The sequence below is a fragment of the Artemia franciscana genome, chromosome 2 (genome assembly GCF_032884065.1).
Source record: "Artemia franciscana chromosome 2, ASM3288406v1, whole genome shotgun sequence".
Classification (NCBI taxonomy): domain Eukaryota; kingdom Metazoa; phylum Arthropoda; class Branchiopoda; order Anostraca; family Artemiidae; genus Artemia; species Artemia franciscana.
Window position 1 is genome coordinate 30,721,387 of NC_088864.1, and position 16,706 is coordinate 30,738,092.

General features: G+C 36.4%; 2 protein-coding genes across 2 annotated transcripts in view; one reads left to right on the plus strand and one right to left on the minus strand.

Annotated features, from left to right (window-relative positions):
* The window catches only part of LOC136040118 (periostin-like), a 90,727-nt gene extending 83,241 nt beyond the window's left edge, over positions 1 to 7,486 (plus strand). The window contains exons 12-13 of the mRNA XM_065724219.1: positions 3,255 to 3,434; positions 7,258 to 7,486. Of these exons, the coding sequence (XP_065580291.1) occupies positions 3,255 to 3,434; positions 7,258 to 7,341 (264 nt within the window). The 3' untranslated portion in view covers positions 7,342 to 7,486. The remainder of the gene's footprint in view (positions 1 to 3,254; positions 3,435 to 7,257) is intronic.
* A 1,659-nt stretch (positions 7,487 to 9,145) lies between these two features.
* The window catches only part of LOC136040130 (tryptophan 2,3-dioxygenase-like), a 71,294-nt gene continuing 63,733 nt past the window's right edge, over positions 9,146 to 16,706 (minus strand). Inside the window, exons 8-9 of the mRNA XM_065724241.1 lie at positions 11,341 to 11,434; positions 9,146 to 9,404 (exon numbers count right to left, since the gene is read on the minus strand). Of these exons, the coding sequence (XP_065580313.1) occupies positions 9,224 to 9,404; positions 11,341 to 11,434 (275 nt within the window). The 3' untranslated portion in view covers positions 9,146 to 9,223. The remainder of the gene's footprint in view (positions 9,405 to 11,340; positions 11,435 to 16,706) is intronic.

A 16,706-nucleotide genomic window follows, 5' to 3' on the forward strand; every position in this document is an offset into this window, starting at 1 on the left:
CTATACCAAAGAGGAAGACAGAAAAGATATTTACAAAAACGGAAATAAGCTACTCGAATATCTCTAAAATCCTTTTTCCTGAAAATAGGGTAAAGCTCAGAAAGATAAAGAACAGAATGATCTGAAAAAGTAGAATAAAGCTTTCCAATCGCAATGCGATTATATTTGCGTTGGTTGGTTATAATTTTAGAGCAACCAATCTGGATCTTTGTTCTGGAACCTCGGACGACGCGCTCACGAAAAGTGTTAAGATTTTTAGTAAGTGTAATACCCAACCACCGCATTGATTTCATATGAGGGATGGAAAATTTTTTAAAACTTACAGGTTTAGGAGGGGATGGAAAATGGAAAGAGAGATACTCTCTTCTCTAAGCGAAAGACCTATATTAGTAAAAGAATAAAAATTTTGTGAACCATCTGCGATAGTCTGAGTTTAGAGCGGCTAATTAGAAGATTATTATCAGCATAGGCAAGGTATGAAATATCAGTTAGGCCACCTACACACATAGAAGAAATATTCTCAAGAATACAAGGAAAACAAGATTTAAAATACTTTGAGATAATACTCCGCCCTGATGTACTTCGCTCCTGAGGGATGGCAACCTTTCCTCAGCACATTTTAAACACCACACAATTTGGCTGCAGTACGGATCCAGTTCATACTTTTTTTTTGTAGAGCAAAGACTCAGCTGGAGTAAATGAAACGGTACACATAAATAATCAAAGAGTTTAGCCAGGGTTAAAATATATAAAGACATATTGGCATTTTTCCAATTACTCCAAACAGACCATTTGGAGATCTGCCTGGGCTGTACTATTTGTTCTAATCTGGAAGTACAGCGATAATAGAAGGTGATCAATATCTTGCGCATCTTCGGGGACATGTACTGTTGAAGATGCACTAAACGAGGAACGAGTCACATGACCAATTTCCGACAGACTGCCAGAATTATGCACGTACGAAAAACATAGATCCTTCGCAATGATTCTGTAATCAGGAAGACTATCAAGAAGGCTCACAGTACGGACAGAATCAAGTGTTCAGAATCAGGTATGTCAGTGTTCATATTACCAATAATAACAAATACGTAACCATGCTGGCTTATTCTATGGAGGGGAGTTTTAAACTTGCACATGCTTTGGAGAATTTATTCAGAGATGTCATGTTCTTCCAATCGTGAGGCATATATGTATTAATTAAAACAGTTTTGCCTAGTCTTATCGTAGGCAGCGCAATAGCGCTGCCTAAGTAAAGAGCAATAAGGGCACTTCGTATCGAAGAGTTGTCGTAGAAACTTCAAAATAGGCTCATTCGATTAGAGATGGGAAGATACAGTGCCCTTGTAAGATACTACCCTATGTAAAGATACAGGTCGAAAGTGATTGAAGGGCAACTAATCCCCCTCCCACGCCTGCCGTTTCCCCTAACATATTCAATCAAAATTTCCAGATGGCCACTTTGTTCAACGTAAGTGAAAGGTCTAGAAATTATGTCTTTGAGGATGACAACCCCCCGAGCCCTCAGGGCAAGGGTTGCAAGTTATGTCCTGGGGGCGTTCAAGGTTTATATAGAAAGGGTGATAATATAAACTACGGTGGTGGGTTATTGGGTTGCTAATTAGAAGTTTCATTGTCCTTTTTGAGATTCAGAGTAATCGTAGGTGGATACCCCCCCCCCCACAGACGCACACCATATTTTCCCGAAATGCATCTGATAAAAATTTGGAGATGGCCATTTGTTGTCGTAGAAACTTCGAAAAGAGCTCATTCGATTTAAGTTTGATAGGGCTACTGCCCTTTTCAATAGTCAAAAGTGATTGGAAGGCAATTAACTCCCCCACGCCCACCATTTCCCCAAACATATCCAATAAAAATTTTGACATAGCCATTTTGTTCAACATAATTAAAAGGTCTGGAAAAATATGTCTTTGAGGATGACAACCCCTTCAAGCCCTGAGGGAAGGGCTGTAAGTTAAGCCCTGGAGGCATACAAGGTATAATTTTTTTGGTATCAAATAAACTTCGGAGGGGACTCGTTGGATTGGTAATGAGATGTTTTAGTACTTTTTTTAAGATTCAGAGTGATCAGAGGGTGAATAACCCCCACCCCACCAAACCTCATATTTTCCCTTAATTTATCTGATAGAAATTTTTAGATGGTCATTTGTTGTCGTAGAAACTTCGAAAAAGGCTCATTCGATTAGAAATTTAAAGTACTAGTGCCCTTTGTATTAGTCAAAAGGGATTGGAGCTTAACAAGCCCCTCACCCACTATCTATCACAACTATTCGTTTATTGGGTCAGAGAGAGTAGGGAGAAGGTTCGACACAACAATAGTAGCATTCGAGTCAGTTGCACATCGGCAGTTGCGAGTTCAATTCTTACGAATGCAGCTTTATCGCAACGACCTTGAGTAGTTTTCCCACAGGATTAATTTTTGTAGAAAGCCTAGAATAAGCCATAGCGTGCAGAATGGGAACCTCGGCAGGAGACTTGATAAAATAAATCGGAGTCGATACCTCCTCGGAGTTCAATTTTTAATAAGGTCAAGAATATCTTTTACATTATTTCTAGAGGCTTTCGACGCCGATGCGCCGTGGGTAATTGTCATTAAGAGCATTCTTCGCCCAAAATTCAGTTTTTGCATTAGCGATAACACCACATTAAACAAAATCTGAATGTGATAAAAAATCCATTTAGTATTGAATAATAATATCGTCTTGAATTCCTTCCTCCCATTTATTTTGCAGAAAGTTCATTACAAGGCAGTGACATGCTCGCAATTATCCATAGTTGAAACCAGTTTGAACACAATGAAATCAAAGTCCATAGACGGCGATTTGAGCGAGAAACTCGTAAATTATCCAAATTACAGATTGAAAGCTTGAATCTAGGCCAGGTCGATTTAATCCAAAACAAAATATTGCGAAATAACAGTCACTGAATTAAATTAAGCTCAAAACACTGAGTTAATGAATGTCATGATAGGTCAAGTTCAAAACAGGTGCAATAATTCAGGATGAAAGCAAGCTGAACAGTTCAAATAATCCCAAAGCATGTTATCACTTTGAAAAAAGTTGGTTTCCTAAGATTCCTTATTGTATGTTAAAGCAATGAATTCGCGGTCCTTTTGTAGTCCCAATAACTTCCTTGAATAATTCTCTTCTTACTGAAGGTAAAGCTACTCTTCAATTAATCCATATATCATGTGATAATGAAGTAAATTAAAGCATTACTGGTGATTATATTTCTAGGCTTTAGGAAAGACAACATTGGATAGTCTTTTGAGTGACCCACCAAGGCTAAGGCAAGTAATCCAAAACCATATTGCATATGGCCTTTTCAGCGTTGAATCATTCAAACCTGAGCTAATCTATAATCTGGAATGCAAGTTTGGTAGCCTCTCTGTGTTTCGGACTAATGAAACGGTTAAAGTAAGTTAGTTCTTCGACCATCTTCGCTTTAAGATCTTTTAACTGAAGAAATGTTAACCTTTAAACATACAAGTAAATTTTTACCTGGTTTTATGATTTTATCTTATGCATTATTTAATACTCAAGAGACACCTAGAGTTCAGTGCTCCATTTCAGTTTTGAATATCATAGGCAGCACAATATTGCTGTCTAAATAAAGAGCGACGCGGGCACAATGCATTATTTATTGATTTATTTTTTTTTATTTTTTTTTATTCACCAAAGTACTTCCTATAGAAGGAGCTGTCGTAGGAACTTCACAAAAAAAGTAAGTAAACCGGCACTAGACCCTTAAGGTCCAAACCGGCAGTGCTCATCTAGGAACTTTAAAGGGGGTTATTCGATGAAAAACTGAATGTTCTAATGCCTAGAGTCGAAAGTGACTGGAGGGCAGCCAGCCGCCCTCTCACGCCTATAAATTCCCCAAATACACCCTATAGAGACTTGAGATGGCCATTTTGTTCAATACAGTTGAAATGTCCTGTAACTAAGTATATGAGGATGTTAACCCCTCCGCAGCTCTCAAGCAAGGGCTTTAAGTTATGTAATTCTTCCATTGTTTAAATATAGTATTTTTTTTGTACTGAGAACGGTTGGTATATTTGACCTTTAACGTCCAAAACGACAAATGGCATTTAGATCAACCTTTCAGAAAATGTCAAGGGAATGTTGAATTAAATCAAAACACGTTTTTTGCACATAGGTTTTCATAAGGACGTAACTCAGGAATAACTGAGTATATTAGCTCGGAATTTTCGGAAAAGGATGAGGGACATGATCAATTGACGAAAAAGGCAATATTTGCACGTTATTGCGACTACTACTACAACGACTACTTTCACTACTACTACTATTACCGCTACAACCACTGCTACTACAACCAATACCCCTGCTACCACTAAAACTACTGCCTCTACAGCGAGTACTACCAAGGCTGAAATTATTCCAGTAAAAATTTGAGGTAATGTTGAGGGAGAAGTTGAAGTAAATTAAAACATGCTATGTGCATACACATGGTCAAAAGGGTGTATCAGTAATATCTTTGGAACGTCTTACCGTATCAAGCTAAAACTTCCAGGGCATCACGAGGGGATGCTCGACTGAATGAAATGCAACATATGCATACTACTACTACTATTAATAATGTTGCTATTACTGTCACCATTACTACTACTACGACTAATATAACACTACTACTGCTACTACTGTTCCTATCACTAGCGCTACAACTATGATACTGGTACTATTAGTGCTAATGGTATGAAGGTTAAAATTTGAGATAATATTGAAGGGAAATTTGAAACAAATCAAAACACATATGTGCAAGCAGATTGTCAAAAGGGCATTTAGGGCAATCTCAGGTATAAATTTAGGGTATTGAGCTGAAAGTTTCAGTGAATATTTAAGGGATATGACCAATTCAACAAAAGGTAATATGTGCACGCTACTGCTAATACTAATACACTGCTAATAGAACTACCATTACTACTACTCCAACACCTACTGCTATTGGAACTACTTCTAAGACTAAGAGTATTAAGATGGAAATTTCAGGAAGTGTTGAGGGGGAAGTTAAACTAAATAAAAACACACTGTGAACATAAAGGTTATCAAAAGCACATATCGGCACATTATGCGTTTACAGGTTGTCAAGAGGACGTATCAGTAATGCCTCAAGAATGATTTATGGTATGAAGGTAAAACTTTATGCTTGTGTAGAGGGAGATGTTGAAAAAAAAGGACTATGGGCTTTACTACAATGCTAATAATAGTACACTGCTAATAATGGTGCTACTACAACTACGACTATTGCTGCTGCTGAACCTTAGGGTATTAAGGGAAAGCTTCCAATGAATGTTTTGGTGGATGTTTAACTGAATCAAAACTGAATATGAGCGTGTAGATTGCTAGAAAGGTTTAACAGTAATATGTTGGAAACAGCTTCCATTATTTCAGGGTATATTGTGGTGGATTTTGAACAACTAAAAGCCACTATGCGTATACAACAAATACTACTACTACGATTGCCGTAACTGATTAAGCTAAGGATATTAAGATGAAACCTTTAGCGAGCCTTTAGGGAGAGTTTCAATTAAACGAAAAAATTACAAGTGCAATATTTGCTTTAATTTCCATTGCTGAAATAAGAATTAAAGATATTAAAAAAATTATTACCTAATAACTAATACCTGATCAAAACAAAATTTACCGAGAGCATTTAAGTTGTGATAGTGATTCTCTATGTCCCACTGCAAAGCCCAGAAAGTTTGCACTGTAAGCCTGAAAAGAAACAATTTATTTGTACTCACATCTAAGGCTAGCTAGCAACACCAACGCTGCCCTTATAAAATCATTTTCGTGTATCGTCAACTTAGTTGTTTGTTAGACCCCCCCCCCTTTTTAATAAGGATAAATTCATACAAACAAAAGTCGCGGTTATACCAAGAAAATATATAACCCTGGTAAATAAATCTTAAATTCAACTGGATAAATTCTTATACAGCGTAGCGCTATCACAGAACCTTTAATGAAGCTCATTCTGTTGGAAATTAATAGTTCTAGGGCCCATTTCATGAGTCAAATGTGCTTGGAGGGGAAGCAGTCCCCTCGCAAACCCATTTATCCTCCGAATACATCCAGCCAAAGTTTGAAATGGCCATTTTGTTAAATATAGTTAGAAGTTCCAGAAACTATCTCTCTGAGGATGTCGGGAATGTCAATCCCCTACATCTCTCTGACTAAGGGCTGTCAGTTGTGCAATTTATCAATTGTTTATATATATTATTTGTTATTAGGAAAGAGCTTCACCCCCATCACAATGTGGCTTTGCCCAGTAGGCGAAACTCATATAACATGAACAATCTCAGTCACCCATTTGCCTGTAAGTCCTGTGGAAATGTTCAATCATAAATCTTGGAATCCTTTTTGGGTTTGTATCAATTGCCTTCAAATGGCTCAGAGAAATGATAAACTATTTTAATTACCCTTACTATATGTCTATCTAACTTAGTTCTGCCCGAGGATGAGCTATCATCAAGAAGTGAAATTAATCATTTTTAAACAATTCTGAAAAAAATTATGCCAGCTTTGCCTCTCACAGATACTTTATGTCTTGGTTTTATTCTAATTAGCCAAGAATTGGCTCTCAATTCTTTCATCACTTCCACCAAGTTGATCAAATTAAAAAATTAATCCATTTCAAGAATGGTGTTCAGAAAGACCAAATGCATTCGAGTGTAGCTCTCAGAGAATGTTAAGGGGTGCTTTGAACTAAATCAAAGCGTGTTCTGTCCATACAGCTTGCACAAGTCGGATACTCGTGAATGATTTAGGGTATTTTAGTCCTAGAAAGGAAATTCGAACCATGTTTTCGTAAGGCTTGGTGTTTCATGCCCAAAAATAAAAAACTATCAAAAGCCTTTTCCTAAAGAAAACACCATCATATCTTTTTTATTCAACGGCTAGGTTATATTTTACGGATGATGGAGAAAAGGTTGATAAACTCTGTTTTTTAGTAATCCAGCTAGAGCAAAACGTAAAACAAGGCGTCCTCGAACAGAGTTGTGAGTAAAAGCTGTTATCGCTGGCGATGTATGGATTAAAGAGCTTAGTGTACGAATAAGTTATCAGCAGTAGTCCATAAAACTTGATAAAGATTCAATTCAATTCCTTTACTATTTCAGTAAGCTACATCGCTCAAGTTTTGAAAGAAAATTCCATTTCTTATAAGAATAGAGCCAAAAATCCTTATTTGATATTTATTTATCATTGATTAATTTTTCAGGTTAATGACGCCTCTTTACTGAAAGCTGACCTGATGAATGCCAATGGTGTCATTCATGTCATTAACAAAGTGATCTTGCCATAGGCAGATTATCACTGAATATTACATTTGGAATGTGAAAAAAGTTTATTGTATTTTAGATTAGTTGAGTATGGCTTTTTGTTAACCTTTGCACACACCACTGTTTGATCTGGAAATAAAAATATAAAGTTCTCTACTGAACAAAAAATGGCCGTTAGTATTATTTTATTGTGAATACAGGTATAAAAATCAAACAAAAATAAGCTTTCACTTTGGCTTATCCTACTTATATACATAATAATTGGGTTCATTGGATAGGAGGGATCCTGCGACTGAACGTCAATTACTTCATGTCGTTTTTCTCGTCTCTCCTATAGCCTTGTTTGGAATAACTCTCCCACAAATATAAAGTCTTGTTTGAAATAACTCTCCCACAAATTTGCATTAAAATAAAAGTTAACTTGCAAACGTCTTTCCATTTGTTTCAGAATACTATGCACAGTCTTAAATTTCCTTTCTACACATGTTTTATTTTCAAAAATATTTCTTCGTTTTCTAACAAAAAAAAATATATATATGAAATGTCATAACTATAATCTATAGCTATAATGCTATAAATATAACTGTTCCACTTTCCTTGCAAGTTTTTTTACTATTTAAATTTTCTTTGACATCGGAGAGAACTCTACGGACAATTTCCAGATTCCAGAGATTTCTTGGAATTCAGATGTTGCTTTTTGTAATTTTCTGGTTCTAGATCTCAAGATACAAGGTACAGTTATGTCTGAGCCGTCCTGGCCGAGTGGGTTGGTGCGCTGGATTCGGGATCCTTCGTCTGAGAGGACGCGGGTTCGAATCCCAGTGTACCCAATTCTTCAGTTTGGGACGGGGATCAGTGGTGTGACTCTGTAAGCTTAGCCAGAGTCGACCCAGCTCTAAATGGGTACCTGGAGGAATCTGGGGAAGGTAAACAGGAAGGGTGTGCGAAAGCACAGGATGGCTGGCCCCTAACCCCCCATTGCACTTCCTGTCTGAAGGGCCAAGAAACGGAGATCAGCACCGCCGGTACGGACTGTAAAGTCTAATGCCGTATCCTTTACCTTTTTTTTTTACAGTTATGTCTTACTTAGTAAAAAGACAACAATATTGCTTCCCATTGATAAGAAGAACTTCTAAAGATGCTAGAGTTAACGCCAAATCCTTCATCCTTCGTGGTAACAAAAAGTAGGCAAAGAATAACCGCTGCCAACAGAAATGAAAGCTCTTAAACACGAAACTTTGATAATAAATATTTGAATAAAAAAACTGCTTTTCTTGGAGATCCCAAAATGTTGGATCCCTTAGTTTCGAAAATGAGTAGGGATTTCAATCCCAAAGAGCGGTTGAACCCCAAAGAGTAGAGGTTTAAAGTCCCTATATACTGGAATACGAGATTTAGTGCTTTCTGGAGGTGGTTAAGTGTTATTTTGTTTGTTACCTTTTCTTTCCATTGAGACAATTGTACCAGTCTAGTGATCTTAAAATATCGAAAGACGGCTCATGCAAAAATATATTTAGATTTCTAACACCCTTTTAGTAGAAAAAAACAAAAACAAATCGCGCCGCAGCAGGTGCCGATTTAACCCTTTCAACCGCAAAATAATAAATATGGCCCAAACAGATCTAAACGTTGTCGATTGGAAATTAAGGGGTAGCCAATCGGCTTTGACTTTTATGTACAAGATGTTTGCATTACCTTCCAGTTCAAGAGGCCTTGCTACCACACGGTGGCCCATTCGTCCCTATTCAAATGTGCGGCTCACGCAAAATGACCCGTTTTAAGACATTTCAGTGACCTGGAAATAAAAACTAAATTTTTGCTAGCGAGTTTTCTTTTCCCTTTATTCACTAAACTTAAAAAACAACAAACAGAAACAACCACGCAAAAAAACATATTTGGTAAACTTTAAAGTGAAACTTCAACGCTTCGCTCCAATTGACTCACTTCTGTGTCTGAAACAGAACTTCCTTTGAAATCCCTGTTCGATAGTCTGGATTTCATATCTTCAGTGAGCGGTGGAATATGGTTTCTTGGCAAAATGAATGTCGACAAATTGAACAAGTCAATGAAGACTTTATAACGGTCACTAAAATCAAAGAGCTCGTTAAATGGCATTTCAAGCATTGCTTAAAGGAAGAAGTAACCTAAATTGAAAATAGACAGCGCAATCGCATTGGATTACAAAGTAACGCGACACAAATTTTATATGTATTTATAGTCTTTTCCCAGGGAGCAGATGGTCAAATAAAGTTGAGAAAGGTTTTGTTGATATATATTCTTAGGTTCGGATTTACTTTTCAGTGACCAAAACCGATTGGAGACAACATGCCGTCTATCCAGGGAAGAATCATTTGCGACAACATCCCAATACGACCTCATATACGGGTAATAAATCCGGAAGCAATGTTACAACTGACACGGTTGACACATCCAGGAATGTGCCTCCCTAGGTACATTCCCAGGGAGGAATGTACCCAGGAATGTAACCAGGGGAATGTACCAGGGAGGAATGTAACCATAAGAGCAGGCAAAGAATTAACAGCCTTAAATTAAGCACAAAAGTCGTAACTAAATTTATTGTTATTTTATATTTTATGGAGACCAGAGTTTTGTCAAAATTCTCAATCTGTATGAGTGGAGGACCCAACTTAGAGCCACTGGCAGGCCAAGCCTTTTTTATACCAGAAACATGCGAGGATTTAAATTTTGAGCATTTGGAGACTTTTAAGTAGGGCCCTTGGTCGTTTGGTCTCGCAAACACGACCTCCCTCCCAACCCAAGTTCACTCAATCTCAGATTTCCTCTGATCACGGGTGCATACAGTCTGTCTCACACCCCCTTAAAAAATAGTAAATAATCTCTTTTTTTCAAGGCCTTTAGGTCAACAATGCGTCGGCTCCTTTAGCAGTGCGTTTGCTCCATCCCTGACTCTATTTGATCAACAGTACGTACAGCAGTTCAAAGCACTATCTCCAACCTCCTTTGGTAAAGAGTGTATGTACCATATTTCCCTCCTTTCCCTCTTCAACAGTGCGTTTGCTCTGTATTCGACCCTCCTTTGTTAATCTGATTACCTCAAGAAAGTGTGCAGGGCTCCAATTATGAAGTGCTTCTTCTAAATGCAGAGCATGTTTGCCAGCTTACTAATCTATCAAAGGTATGAAAGTTTTTACTAGGCATCCTGTACCGTTAATGAAGACCGATCCTCCTAATCAGTAACATTGTGATGCTATTAAAATTATTGCCAGTCTGCGGCACGAATCTATAAACCCGTTAAGAAGGGAGGTATACTTTTACTATGATTATGGCAAGTTCAACTCGGTTCTAGAGCACAATTGCTTTGTTCCCTTTTGGTGAGCGGAGGAACTTCTCTGTGAGATATTAGACATCGTAAAATTTATTTTAGAGAACGGGTTAAAGCAAATATACTTGTCTTTTCCAGCTAAGTAATAATTACCAAGGAATGTAATGAATAAGTATAATTTCTACATATCTGTAGTTTCTACGGTCAAATATGGTCAAACATTTCAACAGAATTATCTACCGTTTCATATCAGTCTAGAATACAAATTTCTATTCCAAACTTCACTGGTATTTAATTTGAAATTGTCTGCATAAGGTACTTTTGATTAACGGCATAATCCATGGAACTGCAAAAAACAAGACGAGACTAAAGCAACTTTGGTTTTGTTTTTTGCTCCATTTTCTAACAATATTTGAATTGATCCTCCGATCCAAAGAAGTTTTACGATGGGGCAATAATTTCTTCTTTAAGAAGCTTTTCAATCGAATTAGGGCACTTTACTAGAAGGTGCATCGTTGAAATGTCATGGCTTTCATTCATGCTTTCATTTATCGTTTCTTTTTTTAAGTCTAATTCATTTCCATATATACTGCTCTATAAAATAATTGTTGAACTATCTCACTTTGATCTTGGAAAATAGTACAAAAATATTGCATTGTAATATAAGTGAAATGAACAAGATAAAAAGGGTAGTAAAAAAAATAGTAGTACTACTTGCCTTAGAGTAGATCTCAAATAGTGGTAGCCAGAGGAACCACCAGTTCCAAGCTGCTGTGAGCCGATCATTCGTTGTACGAGCATAACATGATTATCTTCAAAAGAAATATATTTAAATTTGAAAAACGATATTTAGGTGTCATCTCTATACAGCTTTGGTGAATTATACTAGCTTAGAACAACAACAAAATTAACTCCCACTTCGGATTTTTCTACGCTTTACCTTGCATTTTACTGTAATAATACTGTAATACTGTAATAAACAAACAATAAAGGTTTTGGATCCATTTATTCCTTATCCCCCCCCGTTTGGAAATGATATAAACTATCTTGTATTGATATTTTGTAGTTGGTTAGTTAACCTACAAGGGTTATCATTAAAAAATTAAAATTGTACTCGAGAACGTTCCTTATACTTTTTTTTATCCCTTTAAGAAATTTTTCAGATAAGCCGACAGAATCGACGGGCAAAGATCCTGATCACATTTTTTTGTATTAATTTTTCGATTTTTTATTTTTTAGGATAAAATTTTTATTATGTTAATTAAACACTGTATCAGTGATCTCCAGACAAAAAAAAACGATACTGATTTCTATGTTACAACTTGACAAACTTATTTTAAGACTCCCTTCATTCACTGAGGCCTTCAGTCATTACTGTCGGGTCTCACAGATAATTGTAGCTTTAATCAAGCTGGTTGTCGGGATTTCAACCATCGCAGATTGCATTCTTTAAGCCCTTCCTATGGGGTCGAGCTATTGGACCTCAATTCTCAAGGGCTAATGCTCCCACCTCAAATCCCAGGAGTTGGAAGACTAACATCAGTGGTTTTTCATCCTCGCAAAGTATCTTTCACTCAGGAAAAGCCAGACATAACCAGTCTATTAAGCTCATGATAAACCATGTTAAAATTAGGATAATTAAAGAAGAACTGAATAACAAATACTACGTAGTTATCCTGAAAGGTACAAGGATGTTTCCAGAATTGAGCAGCTATTCGTGCTTTCAAGGACGACAAAAAGTGATGCAGGTACTATACAAGAGAATTTCCTTGGTTTTCTAACAGTTGAAAAAGCCACATGGGAAGGTTTAACTGAATACTGGCTTAAAGAGCTAAACCAGCTAGGCTTGTCTCTCGAGAACTGCAGATGACAGAGCTACGACAATTATTCAAACATACGTGGCTTACACAGTTGTGCCCAAAAGAGAATTTTGGAAAAGAGCCCTGTAGCTTTTTTCCTAGATTGTGGAAGCCACAGCTGGAATATTATTTTGGGATATTCTGCTTCATTTCTCCCACAAGCCAAACTGTTTATCGGGCTCTTGAGGAGGCCCTCTACATTGTTTTCGCGACTAAATTAGGAAGGATCATACTAAAGACCCATGTCGACATTTCACTGAAGTCCCTTTCAACAAGGTGGGATGGCACAATGAAGTTTGTGAAAGCAGTGGAATATGAGCCAAGCAAAGTTTGTAATGCTTTATCAAGCCAATAAGGGAGTTTCACTGACTGCCTTTATAATAGTAAAGGTAAATAATTGAAAAAAGAAATAACAACAACTGTATTTACCGTATAACTAGTGCTCTGATATGATATCTTAGTTTATATTTAAAGTATCAACGAAATTCGGTAAAGTCCAGGCATGTATTTTGATGTACCAGTAAGCAACATAAAAATATTCCTGAAGTGGCTAGATAAGTGCCTTGAGAATGGTTTTTAATCTGTTCTGGTGACAGCGAAGGAGATGACAGAAGAGACTGGGCTTAACGAAACAGCCTTTCAAACTACCAGATCAATTACGAGGAAGAAAACCGCTTCGATTATACGATGTGTCTTTCTTGGTCTTTCACTTTAAGAAATTATTTTAAAGTAAATACTAGTTGATACTATCAGAATGAGCTATGAATCAAGATTCAAAGCCTGGCCCTAAAATCACTTTTGGATATTTGTTCAAAATAATGAATCAATCATCAATGTCTGGTGAAGAAATTTTGGGACACAGTATAAATCTTCAATCTATTCTTTCCGTAGGAGACATACATGATACAGAAGGTATTGCACTGCATGAAGAATTGGAAGTTTTTGCAAGTATTCAAAGAAGCCAAAAATCGTTTTGGAACGGCTCTGAAGTACCTTGTGGAAAACAATCTCAGGGAAACTTATCCCAACATCAGTATTGCATTGAGAAAAAATCGTAGGATTTCCCTACTTGTTGTGGCTGCTCAGAGAAATTTTTCTGAACTAAAATGAACCAAAACCTACTTAAAAAGTACTAAGAGTCAAGACTGGTTGTCAGCACTTGCAATCCTTTCCCTCGAATACGATGTAGCATCTGTTTTGGACTACAACGGCTTCGGAACACCTTAGCCATACAAAGTTGAAGAAAACTCTGTTTTAACGCTCTTGAACTGATTTAATTAAATCAAGTATTTTACATCGATCGTAACTGTGACGTATAACGTCACAACATACGTATAACGTATGTTGGTTATAATTTTTCATAACTGTCGTTTATACATTGAAATATGTCAATATCCTATGTGCTTAACTTTGATACATAAAAATAATTTGCCTAAAATTTGCCTGAACTAAATCATAACATACTCTGCCCAAAACAGGTTGCCAAGAGGATGTATTAGCAATACTTTAATAACGGTTGATGGTACTGAGTTGAAACTCTCATCGTGTGTTGTAGGGGATATTGAAAATACCGGAAAGGTGCTATGTTGCTACGCGCATACTACTAATGATACTATTACTGCTACTAAAACTGTTGCTACAATTGTAGTGCCCTTTTTAAAAGTCAAAAGTATTTTTTTTTTTGGGGGGGGGGGTAAGCAGTTCTTTTCTCAAGCCCATTTCAATTTCCAAACACAACCAATTTAAATTTTGAGACAACCACTTTGTTCAGCATAGTAGAACGGTCCAGTAGCTATGTTTCTATGGATATTGGGTATATCAACCTCCAGAGTTATGCAATTTGCCCATTATGCTTAAAAACTAAATGTTGATTTGAAACTAAATCAAACAGACTGTGTGTATGATCACCAATAAGACATCCCAGCAATACCTCGAGAACGACTGGGGGCATTAAGTTGAACCTTTCACGGCTACCACTATAACTACTTCTGCTCATGCAACTTAAAGAAATCAAAAAGAGTCTAAGTCTGTGCAGGTTGTCAAAGGTAGCATTTTCTGGGAATGGTATAAGTTTTATTTTTCAGTTCAACTTGAGGAGGTATAAAACTAAATTAAACAATACTATTTGTGTTTAGATTAAGAACTATTAAAAATTTTTTCCAACATACCAATGGCAAGCCAGACCATGGATTCTTATAGGAAAAAAATTAATATAATTTTTTTTTCATGAAAAAGACAAAGTCAATATAGAACGAACAGAAATTAGTTTAAATAATTTTTCCGCAAAAAAAAAAAATTGAAAGAAAAGTAAAGGGCTCCCATTAAACCAAAAATGAGCAGAAATAAAGTCAAATCATTTTCCAAGCGTAAGCCGAGTTAAAGTCAAACCAAGAAAAAATTAACATGGGAAGGGTTGAAACCCCTCCCTCCATGTCTTCTCAGAACATAATTTTAACTCAGAACCAGAAAATAATTTGTATTTTTATGAAAAAAAAATGACCGTTGATTGTCAGTTAAATATATTTATACTGATATTTATACCGCAGAGTCTTTATAATTTTGTATTTATTAAAGTCAAAAGAGTGAAAAGGTTTTTTATTTATTTTGTTTTCAGATAAGTTTAAATTATATTCTGGTCTTGGAAAGGCATGAAAGTTGTCAACCCTACTCATGTTAATTTTTGTTCGTTTTGAGTTGGACTCGGTTATTTCTTACAATTTCTGTTTGTTTTGGTTGTCATTTATTTATTGATGGTGATGTGTGGTAGTTCTATGCTTAGAAGAATAAATTTTTAAATTAATCTGTTTAAAAACTAGATCCTTTAGAGGAAATTAACTATACATTAACTATTCACTTATATCAACTTCCAGTTTTTTAAGTTTCAATTTCTATTGACAAGGGTTGACTTGCTATTATTGTTCATTACCATTAAGGGTATGGAAATCACGAGTTAACTTCTTTTCAAATAGTATGGATTTCTTCGGCGAAACTTTTTGAAAGTTAAGCTTCTTAGATTGTTCTGCGTATTTTCACGTTCCTGTTTACATGTGTGTCCATCCTCATGTCTTTGCACTGAATAAACGGCTATTGATTTATTAAAGCTAGGAATACGGAACTTGTAAAAAATAATGCTTGAACAAATAGATTTGTTATAAACTAATGAAGTTCAAAAAAAGATATTCAATGAAAGAAAAATTGATAAAATCAATTTGAAAGCATATTGAAAGGCTGAACGCCCGAACTATCGACTATAGCATGTTAAATGAGTGGAGGGACGCGACAAAATCTCGCAAAAGCTGAAAGCCTCAGCTACCGACTTTAGAAGAGTAACAAAAGGTGGATTGATCATTTTTAGAGACAAAAAGTCCAGGATGCCATCTGTTGCAATAGAATTGAGGCGAGAAAAAAAAAGCCAAAAACTGGCTTTCTGGCTTTCTAGTGAAAGAGCCACCAAAGCCTGCCCTTTTGCCAGTTTATATTCTTTATTGTCAAACAGTTCGTGGTAACGAACTGTAGTAAGGAGCGACCCAGCTCAATAGTAAACGAAACTCTGAAAAACGGAATTTCGATGCTAAAATATACATCAAAAGAATCAGATTTTCATGCTGATTTTAAATATAGAAGTTTCATCAAATTTAGTCTTTGTCATCAAAGGTTACGAGCCTGAAAAAATTTGGCTTATTTTAGAAAATAGGGGAAAGACCCCCTAAAAGTCACAGAATCTTAACGAAAATCACACCATCGCATTCGGCGTATCAGAGAATCCCCTAGCAAAATTTTCAAGCTCCTATCTACAAAAATGTGGAATTTCGTATTTTTTGCCAGAAGACAAATCACGGGTGCGTGTTTATTTGTTTTTTTTTTTTTTCTTTTCCCCAGGGGTCATCGTATCGACCAAGTGGTCCTAGAATGTCACAAGAGGGCTCATTCTAACGGAAATGAAAAGTTCTAGTGCCCTTTTTTAATGACCAAAAAAATTGGAGGGCACCTAGGCCCCCTTCCACGCTCATTTTTTCTCCAAAGTCAACAGATCAAAATTTTGAGATAGCCATTTTGTTCCGCATAGTCAAAATCCATAATAACTATGTCTTTGGGAATGACTTACTCCCCCACAGTCCCTGGGAGAGGGGCTGCAAGTTACAAACTTCGACCAGTGTTTATATATAATAATGGTTATTGGGAAGTGTACAGTCGTTTTCAGGGATTTTTTTTTGTTTTGGGGGTG